This window comes from Callithrix jacchus, chromosome 5 (assembly GCF_049354715.1).
Source record: "Callithrix jacchus isolate 240 chromosome 5, calJac240_pri, whole genome shotgun sequence".
In the NCBI taxonomy this organism is placed as follows: Eukaryota; Metazoa; Chordata; class Mammalia; order Primates; family Cebidae; genus Callithrix; species Callithrix jacchus.
In genome coordinates this window covers 8,927,177-8,940,502 of record NC_133506.1, presented here as the reverse complement: position 1 = coordinate 8,940,502, position 13,326 = coordinate 8,927,177, and the positions used below count along the sequence as shown (strand labels likewise).

Genomic DNA, 13,326 nt, shown 5'->3' with positions numbered 1-13,326 from the left:
CATTGTTTATCCAGTCAACATTCAAGAGCCAGTCGTTCAGTTTCCATGATGCTGTGCAGTTCTGGGTTGGTTTCTGAAATCTGAGTTCTAACTTGATTGCACTGTGGTCTGAGAGACTGTTTGTTATGATTTCAGTTGTTTTGCATTTGCTGAGGAGTGCTTTACTTCCAATTATGTGGTCAATTTTAGAGTAGGTGTGATGTGGTGCTGAGAAGAATGTGTATTCTGTGGATTTGGGGTGGAGAGTTCTGTAAATATCTATCAGGTTTGCTTGCTCCAGGTCTGAGTTCAAGCCCCGGATATCCTTGTTGATTTTCGGTCTGGTTGATCTGTCTAATATTGACAGTGGAATGTTAAAGTCTCCCACTATTATTGTGTGGGAGTCTAAGTCTCTTTGTAAGTCATTAAGAACTTGCCTTATGTATCTGGATGCTCCTGTATTTGGTCCGTATATGTTTAGGATTGTTAGCTCTTCTTGTTGTATTGATCCTTTTACCCTTATGTAATGACCTTCTTTGTCTCTTTTGATCTTTGTTGCTTTAAAGTCTATTTTATCAGAGATGAGAATTGCAACTCCTGCTTTTTTTTGCTCTCCATTTGCTTGGTAAATCTTCCTCCATCCCTTTATTTTGAGCCTTTGTGTATCCTTGCATGTGAGATGGGTTTCCTGGATACAGCACACTGATGGGTTTTGGCTTTTTATCCAATTTGCCAGTCTGTGTCTTTTGATTGGTGCATTTAGTTCATTTACATTTAGGGTTAATATTGTTATGTGTGAATTTGATACTGCCATTTTGATGCTAAGTGGCTGTTTTGCCCGTTAGTGTTGTAGATTCTTCATTATGTTGATGCTCTTTAGCATTTAGTGTGATTTTGGAATGGCTGGTACTGGTTGTTCCTTTCTATGTGTAGTGCCTCTTTCAGGAGCTCTTGTAAAGCAGGCCTGGTGGTGACAAACTCTCTGAGTACTTGCTTGTTTGCAAAGGATTTTATTTTTCCTTCACTTATGAAGCTCAGTTTGGCTGGATATGAAATTCTGGGTTGAAAGTTCTTTTCTTTAAGGATGTTGAATATTGGCCCCCACTCTCTTCTGGCTTGTAGTGTTTCTGCCGAGAGATCTGCTGTGAGTCTGATGGGCTTCCCTTTGTGGGTGACCCGACCTTTCTCTCTGGCTGCCCTTAATATTTTCTCCTTTATTTCAACCTTGTTGAATCTGACGATTATGTGCCTTGGGGTTGCTCTTCTTGCGGAATATCTTTGTGGTGTTCTCTGTATTTCCTGCATTTGAGTGTTGGCCTGTCTTGCTAGGTGGGGGAAATTTTCCTGGACAATGTCCTGAAGAGTATTTTCCAGCTTGGATTCATTCTCTTCGTCACATTCTGGGACACCTATCAAACGTAGGTTAGATCTCTTCACATAGTCCCATGTTTCTTGGAGATTTTGTTCATTCCTTTTTGCGCTTTTTTCTCTGATCTTGGTTTCTCATTTTATTTCATTGAGTTGATCTTCGACTTCTGATATTCTTTCTTCTGCTTGGTCAATTCGGCTGTTGAAACTTGTGCATGCTTCGCAAAGTTCTCATATTGTGTTTTTCAGCTCCTTTAATTCATTCATATTCCCCTCTAAATTATCCATTCTTGTTATCATTTCCTCGAATCTTTTTTCAAATCTTTCTTCAACGTTCTTAGTTTCTTTGCATTGATTTAAAACATGTTCTTTTAGCTCACAAAAGTTTCTCATTATCCACCTTCTGAAGTCTAATTCCGTCATTTTATCACAGTCATTCTCTCTCCAGCTTTGTTCCCTTGCTGGTGAGGAGTTTTGGTCCTTTGTAAGAGGCGAGGTGTTCTGGTTTCGGGTGTTTTTCTCCTTTTTGCGCTGGTTTCTTCCCATCTTTGTGGATTTATCCACCTGTCTTCTGTGTAGTTGCTGACTTTTCTATTGGGTCTCTGAGTGGATGCCCAGATTGTTGATAATGAAGTATTTCTGCTACTTGGTTTTCCTTCTACGAGTCTAGCCCCTCCACTGTACAACTGCTGAGGTCCACTCCAGGCCCTGTTTGTCTGGAGTGCACCTATAGCAGCTGCGGAACAGTGAGGGATGCTACCAGTTTCTTTTTCTGCTATCTTTGTCCCAGAATGATGCCTGCCAAATGTCAGTCTTTTGGATATAGAGGGGTCAGCGAGCTGCTTGAGGAGACAGTCTATACTTTATAGGAGCTCAAGTGCTGAGCTGTGAGCTCTGTTGTTCATTCAGGGCTGTTAGGCTGCTACATTTAATTCTGCTGCAGCAGAACTCATTAAAAAAAACCCTTTTTTTCTCAGATGCACTGTCTCAGGGGATTGGGGCTTTCTTTCTGAGGATCCGTTGTGCTGTCCTGCCCAGCTAGGAGGCAGTCTAGTCACTATTTGCCTGCCAAGGCTCCACCCTGCTGGTGTGAGGTTCACTCTGTTGCTGCAGTCTCTGCCCTGCTGCCACGGGTGATGCCCTGTGGCAGAGTCTCTCTGTTGTGGCAGGTTGCCTCGGCAACGGCAGGCTGCATCAGCAATGGGCGTGTACCTCAGTAGGGGCGGATTGCCTCAGTAATAGTGGACGCCCCTCCCCCACGGAGCTACACTGTCCTGGGTTCAGCTGTGCCTGCAGTGAACCTCTCCACCCGGAGCATTTGGAATCGCCGTTTTGTTTGTCCCACTGCGCTACCCCAAACGCTGTTTCCCTGGAATCTCCTGGCCTGGCTCACTGTCCAAGTCCCATTCAGTCTCAAGTTCAGCCCTCTCAAGTCTCAGATTGCCAGTTCAACAGGGCACCCGGATCAGTGCGCTTTGTGCAGAGCACTGTGGAGTGCCACTGCGCTACAGCACCGGCCAAAACCTCTGCCTGGCGTCCCGCGTCTCTTTTATACCTGGAAATTTCCCCGTTCTGTGGGCAACAAAGATCCATCTGGAAATGCGGCCCTGACTCACCCCCCGCGCATTCACCGAGAGCTTCAATCCTGGGTTGTTCTCACCGCACCATCTTGAGTCCCTCCAACATTTTATTTTTAAATAAACAAATGCAGTTTTAGAAATGTAAAAACTTCTTTGTTAAAGATCCATGAAACTCTAGCTTTACCTATAATGCACAACTAAACTAACCAGAGAAAGGCTCAGAAGAAATACTCTGTGCATTCTGCTAAAGGCTGTACATTTGATCTATCTGAACACCCTACAGATGAATCCATTGTGTGGAAAGCCCAGTGGATTATTGAAACAGCCGAACTCGTACTATGTTGTGGTTTGCTTGACCATGTATGAAAATAACCTGCATCTATAGAAGCAAAGCAAATAGCAAAAATGAATCAACCCACTTCTGGATCAGCTGTTTGGATAGTTCAGGTAAAAAGTTCAGGTTATTTATTCTGTCCTAGATTATCTAGAGAATTTGGTCTGTTTTCTTGTATGAAAAATCAATCAACTAGTCTTGGAACTCATTATATAGATAATTGTATAGAAACAAATTAATATCAGGCTCACTAGGTGTTTTTATATTACTTAGTAAAAAACATTTGCTAAAATTCCTTACAATCTTAGAAATGTATTCAGTACTCTGGGACAAGACTGGAGAAATAAGACAGTTAACGAGCAGGGAGTCAAGTAAATCAGACTTTACTTCTGTCTTTGCAATTGACATGTGGCCCTTTGACCACCAGATTATTTTGTTTCAGATTTCCAGAAGTCTTGTATAGATACAAGACTTGTGCCCCATAATGTTAAAGAAAAAATTGCTCACAATTTTTTGGTAAATAAGATAAAATTTAAATGCCCTTGTCTGGCATACTCTTAATGTAGTTCTGTTTCTCTAGAGATGTTATACCAATAATTTAAAACAGTGATTCTTAACATTTTAAATCCTGTCACTACTTTTGATAAGCACAAAAATCTCACCATTTTCTTGAAAAGTATTTGAAGTTTGAAAAGAAATTAAAGACAAAAATCAGAGCAATTCGGAATATTTTATCAAACTATTCACAAACATCTCTGTTGTAGTTACAAATTTAAATTACAAATTTAGAAGGTAACATGACAGTTTTAAAAGCCAAGTTTTTGATAAATAAGGTGTTAAATATTTAGAGATAAAATTTTTAATAACATCCCCAAGACTATACACATATTTACCAATTCAACTGGACTATATTCAATTGCTTTTGCCAATAAGTCATTTGTTAAAGATGATTCCTCAGCAGCTAATGACACCATTTCAACAAGATCCTGCTGAAGCAAATTAGGGAAAGTTAGGTAAATCTGCCAGTGGTTATACAGGAACAATCTGATTTTTGTTAAATGCTTTAATCACATGAATGCTCATTTCTCAAACGAATTTAAAAGACTACCCACATTCTCAAAATATTATCTCTGAACTATCCCAGATAGGCAGTCTTTGACTTATTATTCCTGTTTTCCATATGCCTTGCATAAAGGAAGAACTTGCATGCCCCTTCCCTCCTTGCTTCCTATCCTTTTCCTTTCTATTTTCCTTGCTACTGCAGGCCTCACATTAAAGAGACTTTACTCTCTACTGCTGTGCTACTGAGACCACTTTGCTTTGAAGCACTTTATGTAGCCCCACTCCCTTACCTCTATTCTCATGCCAATACCAGGTGGCAGAGGAAAGGTATCTGCTATAGGCATGCGGAGAGGGAGTGAGAGTGAGGGAAAGGATATTACTATCCCTACCAGGGACCATGACAGGATTCCTGCCACCACTGCTGGAGTTGTCACGGGAAAAAGGGAGGAAGAAACTGTCTGCTGGAAGGGGAGTGAAGACACAAAGGAAGAAAGAAAAAGAGACAGTCAGAGAGTCCCTAGTCCCTATCATCTCCTTCCCTTCTCATTGCTATAGAAGCTGTCAACCCCTTTTCATCTTCAACCTGTCTCCAAGCTTCATTCTCCAGCTGTCTTCCCCAATCTTGATTAAGGGCCTCCATTAACATAGTTTACCTGCTTTTTCCACTCAGTTTCAAAAACTTTTAGTAAATATAAGTTATACTTTATTATTTAATATACATATTTGTGAAGTCTTGTTTTTCTCTTTTAATTATATGAATATTCTACATTTTGATACTCTCAACTTTGCAGTTATGATATATAAAAATTCTTTTTTATGAAGATTTGAAAATGATTAAACAGAATCAATATTTTCTTGTCCCTCTTGTTCTTGTACTCCCATGCTTGACTGTATTTCACATTTGTTAACCATTTTTGGAAGCAGAGTAAGAGCAGAATTGAAGGTTAAAGCATAAGCACAGGGTAATGGAGTAAAGGTTCAAAAGAAGAGGTACATCAATCTCTCTTCTCTCGACTTCAAGCCCATGGGACAATCTGTCTTGTTTTGTCTATGATAACTGCAGTTATCATTTCCTTCCAAAAAACCATAAACTAAAGAGGTTTGTCTAATCATAATTTTTGGTAGGTACATTTTAAGAAATGCCTGAGCCCAAGTGGGGAAGAGAGCAGTACCGGCAACCCAGTATCTCAATATCCAGTATATTATCAAATATTTAGTAAAATGCATTCTGTTTGAATGCATTGCGAAGTTGTCTTTCCTTCCAAGGGCATTCAGTTTCAACATGAGTTGACTGAATTCCCTGAGTGGTTATCAAAACACAGTGATAATGGAACCGACCAGAAAAGCACTGGTTTATTTTTATCTGGTGTGGCTATAATATTTATATTTGTACAACCAATAAAATAACAATTGAGAAAATATTTAAAAGCACATTATTTCCAACTATGTTTTCAAATAGTAATTTTTTCAAATAAAAATTATATCTTCAAATAAAAAGTTTTTAAAATTTTGTTTTGGTCATAGATCTTTAGATAGTCTTTCAGACTCAATGCCGAGGTAACTGGTGGGTCTAAAATATATTATTCTTAGAGATAAGAGGGTGAATTTATGATGAGAAGCAAAATGGTATACTGGCTGCAGTTCTAAAAAATTCTATGATGCATAGAATATGAGGCCTAGTAGGATTCTCAGAAAATAACCAGATTTACATATAGACAATCATTGATTTAATGTATCATGCAAAATACTAGTTCAGTATGAAACCACCTTATCTTGTGATTTACATCTGAAACTCCTAGAAAAATTTTGCAGAGGAAAATCATGTTTTACCCTGCTACTTACTAAACAAATTATAAAACAATTTAAAATGAAATATGAACTATACAAATGTAAAAAAATATACCAGAGTCCCAACATTCCTTTACTATATCTATAGAAAATAAAATATTTTTATGATTCTCTCTGGATAACTTACCCCAGAGTCACTATTTTTATTGGTACCCTCATGAGAGCTATGCTGAGATCCATCAATCACATCCTTCCAAGTTTGGGGTTTACTTAACTCTTGCTGGGAATTTGGCTCTTGCATCATGGATGTCTCTGAATTATCAAGGAAATAAAGACAACTTCACCAAAATATCTTTCAAAATTGAACTGTGATATGCTCATAACAAAAGAAAACTTCTGACAGACAAGTTGGGATCCAAGAATTTAAGCAAAGGATACACAAACTTTCTTATCGCTCCCAAGTCTCCCATATGTACCTTCCCTTTCCCATTCTCTGTCTCTTTATCACCTCCACTCCCCATTCTCTGCCAACCATCTCCTCTACACATAGTCTCACACGTTCACTCACAAGACAACATGAACAGTTCAAGCCCATGGTGGTATATTATTCAGTAGGTTTTAATGCCTTCAGGAAGGTTCATCAGGAAGTGGAGGCTCACTCATCACATCATTTGGTTTTATTATTACTTTAAAACAATCATGATAATAATCAGTGATTATAATACTCCATGTGCCTTTTCGGTAGACAGAAATAATCCATCTCAGGTTAACTGTATTAAGTGCTGTTCTTATCCTTACATGACTTTTCATGTTAGTTGTTTTACATTGAAATATTATCCTGCTACATATAAAAATTTTCTTTTTAAAGGATTTTTTAGTACTGCCTTTGGGAGTGAAGAGGTAGGAAGAGTGATAATAAGAATGGTTTACATAGTACATATACTTCATCTTTTTAATAAAATCTTTGGGGCAAAAATTAATCTAAAATGCAGAAAAATGCAATAATGAAGTAATAATTTCATTCAAGTTCAACTACTCTTCTAGAGTTAGCATTTATGCCTAAAATATGGAATTGGATCCCATCTTCAATTTGAAATTTAAAACATCAAATTTTTGTTTCCACAACATTCCCCTCAACATCAACAGAATTAAGAAGTCTCACCTACTATATTTTGGTTTCCCACTTCTTCCCTTACTGACTCCTTCTGTATCATTTTTCCTCCAAGTTTAAAGCCAGAGGGCAGAAAGCATTTTGTAAACAACTGCAAAAATACACATTTTTTTTTTTGTACCAGCAAAACAATTCAAGAAAACACAAGCACATATCTAAAAAGAAAAAAACTAGAATTCATACATACAATCCAGAATATTAATTCAAAATGAGGAGGTACGTCTTAGCAAGTTTAAATTGTTATAAATATATGTATGTAAATTTGTGTTTATTTATTTATAACCAAACATTGCCCTCATGTAGAAGGATAGAAACTGTTACCATTTTCAGTTCAGCATGAATCAAATCCTGGGCAGCAGTTGACAGAAGTGTATCCACTCCCCCTGTCTTCTTCCACATCATCAATCTTTGGGTAGGAGGTGCAAGTTCCAAAACCATGAGTGTGTCCGCAAAGGAAGTAAGCTGTTTATGTATAACTTTGCTACTGAGCTCCTTGACAGGATCTATGAGCAATCTCCTCTTTTTGCCTTTCCTTTTCTCAGCAATGTCTAAATATAAGAAATTGGCACAAATGTGATTGGTTATATGGCTTTCTAAAATCATATTGTAGTTACTAATTATTTAAGAAGTTTCTAGGCCAGTCACAGTGGCTCATGCCTATAATCCCAGCACTTCAAGAGGCTGAGGTGGGCAGATTGCTTGAGCTCAGGAATTCAAGACCAGTTTGGGGAACATGGCTAAACCCTGTCCCTATAAAAAATACAAAAATTAGCCACAAGTGGTAGCATGCACCTGTAGACCCAGCTACTCAGGAGGCTGATATGGGAGGATCCCTTGAGCCTGAGTAGCAAAGGTTGAAGTGAACCGAGGTCATACCACTACACTCTAGACTAGGCAACAAAGCAAGACCCTATCTCCAAAAAAGAAAATAAATTTCTACCACAGTACAACCTACAGCATTGCATTGGATCTGAAAATTATGCTGAGCAGCCAATAGCTGATACATTTGCAAAGTGTTGTTTGGAAATGCTTAGAAAGAGTTAAGTGAGCAAATGAGGAAATGTGGGAAAGAGGGAAGTCAACAAATTTGGAGGTTCCCTAAAATGCTTATGTAATAGAATAATTTTCTGCAACACTAATTTGTATTTTTTCCTCTCCCACTGAAATTCATAGACATTCCAGGCAGGTAACTAGGTCCATAGGATTTTACTCCATCAGGGAATTTTGATGGAGTAAAATTTTGATGGAGTAAAAGCTTGACCAGGCAGAAAGCAGAAGTCAAGCTTTTTTTTAGTAAAGCTGTAAAAGGGGAGAGAGTGTTAGATTTCTCAGAATAAATAAAGATCCAAGATCAAATGGAACCAAAAGGTACAGGAACCTGCTTGCTGGTTGATGCGCCTCAGTAAAATCTCAGGAACAAGACAAGATCTGGAGAGGTTGGCTAAGTGATGATCCCCAGGCTATGTAGGCTGGAGCAGTGGGAACCACAAATTGGTATGGCTGATAACCAGAGGTTCCCTTCCACTTTCCACACCCCTCTCCCAAACTCTGGAACTACATGGTGGAAAGAAGCCAGGGAAGCTATACAGATGGAATTTCCTGCCAGCCTAGTGGGAGAGAGGCTCAGTGGTGAAGTCAGTTAAAAGAAAAGAAAAAAAAAAAAAGAAGAAGTAAATGCTTTACTGTTTGCATGCCTGAGTTTATAAACTGAAATTCTTGTCAATTATACTACCTAAAACTAGGATGTTTCTAAATGACCTAGTTATAATAGACTAGTAGTTATATTAGTTACGTTAGATTCATACTTACTGCTTACCCCTAAAAACATGATGCTTGAAGTTAAATGCTAGACAGCATTGTGCCTCTCTTCTGGTCCTTTTATTCTGCCTTTTATTCACTTGCATGATTATCTGTCTTCCTGACTAGACTGTTTTGTAAGCTTCTTAAAAGTAAAAAGTGTGTCTTCTTCTTTATTCCTGTGCCTACTGCAGAGTAATGGCTCAATACCTTCCTAAATCGAACTCAGTTTTAAATTTTTCAGTTTCCCAAACTGGATACATGGTTTGAACAGGATGGAATATAATGAAAGCGGTACAGGGATACAGGACAAATGAGCCCCAAAGTGGAGCTTAGCCCATCTGGGTTCTTAGCTTTGTCCAGGAAACAAATTCAAGGGCAAGTCAGAGATAGAAGAAAACAGCTTTATTGAATAGGCACTGTTACAGCTCTGGCGGCGTTACAGCTCTAGCACTGTGACTGCTGCTATAGAGCAGGGCTACCCAGTAGGCAGAGACAAGCAGCTCAGGGCAGTTTTGCAGTCATATTTATACCCACTTTTAATTGCATGCAGATTAAGGGGGCCAGTTTATGCAGGGGAGGAGCAGTAATCATTGGGTCATCACCGTGGAAAAGGATGAACTTCTGGTGTCGCCATGGCAACAGTAAGTTGACAGGGCACACTGGTGGTTGGGTCTGATTGAAAGCTTCCCCTACTCCCCCCTGAAGCTAGTCCTCATCTGGTCCAGTGTCCAAGCCCCCTTCTGGAGTTGAGTCCTGCTTCCTACCTCAAAAGGATCATCTAAAATTTCCTTCACAGTCTTCTCCTTTATTGTATTACAAGTGCTAGTACTAGATTGACTACCTCCTATAATATTTCAGTGATTATTTAAACATCTCAAAGTAAATCAGTATATTAAAAATTAAAACCAAAACCTGAATGCCTCTGACCTGAAATATCAATTGGATCAAGGGTAAATCCTTCCTCTTCAGTTGATAATAAGGTTGTTTCATCCATTTTTTCATTTTCAGGTACACATATACACTCTGGGTTATCTGCTTCAACTAAGCAACATCCACATAAAAGTAATTGTGAAAAAAAAACAGTTAGGATGCAAGCTAGACAACTGTATGAGAATTAAAGGGAAACATAAACTAACTGAAGATTTATGTTGCTAACTGGAACATCTGAATTCTTAGAATCATTTATTTAATTGAGTTGAAGAGGGTTACAGATTATATGATCTGGGACCCATAGAATTCGAGTGAGTCAAGTATTATCATCCCCTTTTGCACATGAGACATCTAAGGGTGGGCTAAAATCACAGCAGAAGTGAAAACACTGGCAGCAACTACAGTAAATGACTAATAAAAATTTGACTATATGTCTGCTAAAAAAATTGGTATTCTGTTAAATCACTTATCAGTTGACCCATAAAAAACGAACTAAAATTTTATTACTTAGCTCTTTGTATTTTCAGTTTTTACTATTATTTTTAGAAAGCAAATATAACATCAGAAATTGTGTAGAATCAAAATGGGGCTAATTGTACTTTTAATTCTTAAAAAAAATCAGACTGAAAGACCTCAAATCATCTGAGGTATGTCCACATGAATTTCAAGTAGGGAAAATATCCTCAATTTGTAATTTCTCTCAAATTGTATGTAGATTATCAAACCATACTAGTTAATTTCTTACCATGTAATAAAATAATAAATTAATAAATGAAAAGTATAATATTTTGGCAGAGTATTCTCATGCTAAACCCAATACTGGCTAAATACCCTTCAATGTACCTTTCTCAAAATCCAATTTCTTATTTTATATTATCTACAGTCAGACTAGCAGAGTTTGAAGGACATTGTTCTTTATTACTGTGGGTAACACCCCTGATGGGCACCGAGGAAGGAGGACTGTCCAGACCCCAGGCACAATTAGTGCCTGAAGAATATCTTAGTTTATAGTGTTATTACTCAGCTATTTCCTTTATATAATCCTTTATATGTAATCGTATATTTGTTTATAGAAATAGTGCTTGAAGTATAACTTACTGCTTACATATATCTAGCTTATATTATCATACTTAATTCTTATATCTAGCATACTTAGTTTATATAATCTTTCTATCTAATCATATAGGTGTTGTAGTTGGAGCTGTACTGACACATTTAGTGCTGATTTATAGAATCCTTCTATATAACCATATAGTAGTTTGTAGCAGGAGGAATGCCTAGAGCAGTCACAGAACAGAAGCAGTACATGGGAAAACAGCCAGACCAGGACAAGAACCAAAGACCCTGGTGGTGGCGTCCCTGCCTGAAAGGGCATATGCTATATGGAAGGCTTGGAGCAAGAGCTTCTCCTCCTGATAAAGGAGTTGTAGTGCCTTGCATCCAGTTCCTGTGGAAAGTAGGCCTTAGGCCTGAGATCGTGGAAATAACCGAGGGAGAAGAACTCCTCTGGTGTGACCACTCACAGTGGCCGTACACCCTGTCAAGCCTTTTCTCGCTTCTGTGCCAGCTCAAATCATCCTCCCATAAATATCGTGAGAAGAGCACAAGTCTGTCAGCTCCCACTGCACTGGCTTCTATTAGAAATCCTTTGAAGTCTCCAGCCCCCAGATAAGAAGTGTTGTGCAGGACATCTGTTGCACACAGCCCACCTCCTTGCCTCAGTGACCTAATCGGGGTAGACCCCTTTTCTGTACACAACCCTCTACTACAGCGCACGGCATGGCCCCCTACTGCCCACGGCCCACCTCTCTGCACAGGTGACATAATGGGGTGGCCCCCTTGCTTGTGACTCACGTGATCATGTATGTCCTATTACTAAGCCTCTATATGATGACCTCACAGCCCTGCCCACTGCTTGTACCTAATAAATACAGATGCTTCTGGGCATTTAGGGCTCTCGCTGATCTCTGCTCACAGGTGGTGTGGCCCCCCAAGTCCAGATGCTCTTCACCAGTTCTTCAGTGTCCTGTCTCTTTACTTCTCAGATACTGCACCTCAGCACAGCATACGGGACACCCCACGACCCTGTGGGGCCCAACAGCCCTACAAATACCTTTCACTATTCTATACTGCTACTTCAATTCAGAAGTTCTGAGGCTCAACTTAAACATTAGTACCCATTACTTTCCCACAAAGAAATATTTCAACATACCCACTAAACTACTGGGAGGTTCAGGAGGCAGGGAAATTTCTCTGTTCAAATGCATGTCTTCTAACAGGATATTCTGATCATCTTGCAATAGATTGTCTTGAAAAACACAATGAATACTTTTTCATACAGACTGGAATCTGTCATTTGTCACTAAACATTTATTAATGTTACTTTATGCATTACATTGTAAAGGAATAGCCAGACTTTTAATGTGAACTAGAGAAATTTTTGAAAGATTTGATAGGAACAGTCAATAAACAATATTTAAAACATGTGCATTTAGGCTGGGTATGGTGGTTCACTCCTGTAATCCCAGCACTTTGAGAGGCTGAGGCAGGTCAGGAGTTCCAGACTAGCCTGATCAAACATGGTGAAACCCCGTCTCTACCAAAAATACAAAAAAAATTAGCTGGATGTGGTGGCGGGCCCCTGTAATCACAGTTACTCAGGAGGCCAAAGCAGGAGACTTGCTTGAACCTGAGCAGTGGAGATTGCAGTGAGCCGAGATCATGCCATTGCACTCCAGCCTGAGGGACATAGTAAGATTCCATCTCAAAATAATAATAATAATAAATAAAACATGTGCATTTGGACTTCTCAGTTTTTGTCTACCCGATTTCTATGACTATTTTATAATGTGAAATAGTCTGTATTAAAACACATAAAGCTGATTAAAAAAAAAGGTGATAAATTGGTAGAAGGCCTTGAGGATAGGTAGAGGTATTTGATACAGTAAGTCAGGGAGACCCAAGGCACTTAAGCAGAGGAATATAAACATAAAATAATAATATAAAATTCTGGAAAAATACTTTAAGTGCCCCACAACATATGTTAAAGAAAACAATGTTTTCCAGTATATAGTCTAGTATATTTTATAAGGAATATACCAACCTCACTCTCTTCCCACCAAAAATGAGGAATTTGTAAAAGTAAAAAGAAGTAGTAGTTTATAAGCTCTATAGAAAATGTATTTAAACAGATGGTTATTTACTAAGGCCTAGCCTAAATATTTAAACATGCCAGAGGCTTTAAAAATTTAATAAAAAATGTATTGACCTACATAACACAAAAACATATTTGAAATTTTAGATTGGTATAATAA

The 13,326-nt window shown here is 38.5% G+C and overlaps 1 protein-coding gene across 2 annotated transcripts in view; it reads right to left on the bottom strand.

Annotated features, from left to right (window-relative positions):
- RAD21L1 (RAD21 cohesin complex component like 1) overlaps positions 1 to 13,326 on the bottom strand; it is a 40,706-nt gene that overhangs the window by 13,903 nt on the left and 13,477 nt on the right. Inside the window, exons 7-12 of one of the 2 annotated variants that reach the window (XM_035298213.3) lie at positions 12,225 to 12,320; positions 10,010 to 10,123; positions 7,604 to 7,830; positions 7,274 to 7,373; positions 6,299 to 6,423; positions 4,155 to 4,250 (exon numbers count right to left, since the gene is read on the bottom strand). In XM_035298213.3, coding sequence (XP_035154104.2) covers positions 4,155 to 4,250; positions 6,299 to 6,423; positions 7,274 to 7,373; positions 7,604 to 7,830; positions 10,010 to 10,123; positions 12,225 to 12,320 — 758 coding nt within the window. The remainder of the gene's footprint in view (positions 1 to 4,154; positions 4,251 to 6,298; positions 6,424 to 7,273; positions 7,374 to 7,603; positions 7,831 to 10,009; positions 10,124 to 12,224; positions 12,321 to 13,326) is intronic. The other variant, XM_017971892.4, reaches the window with a different exon arrangement.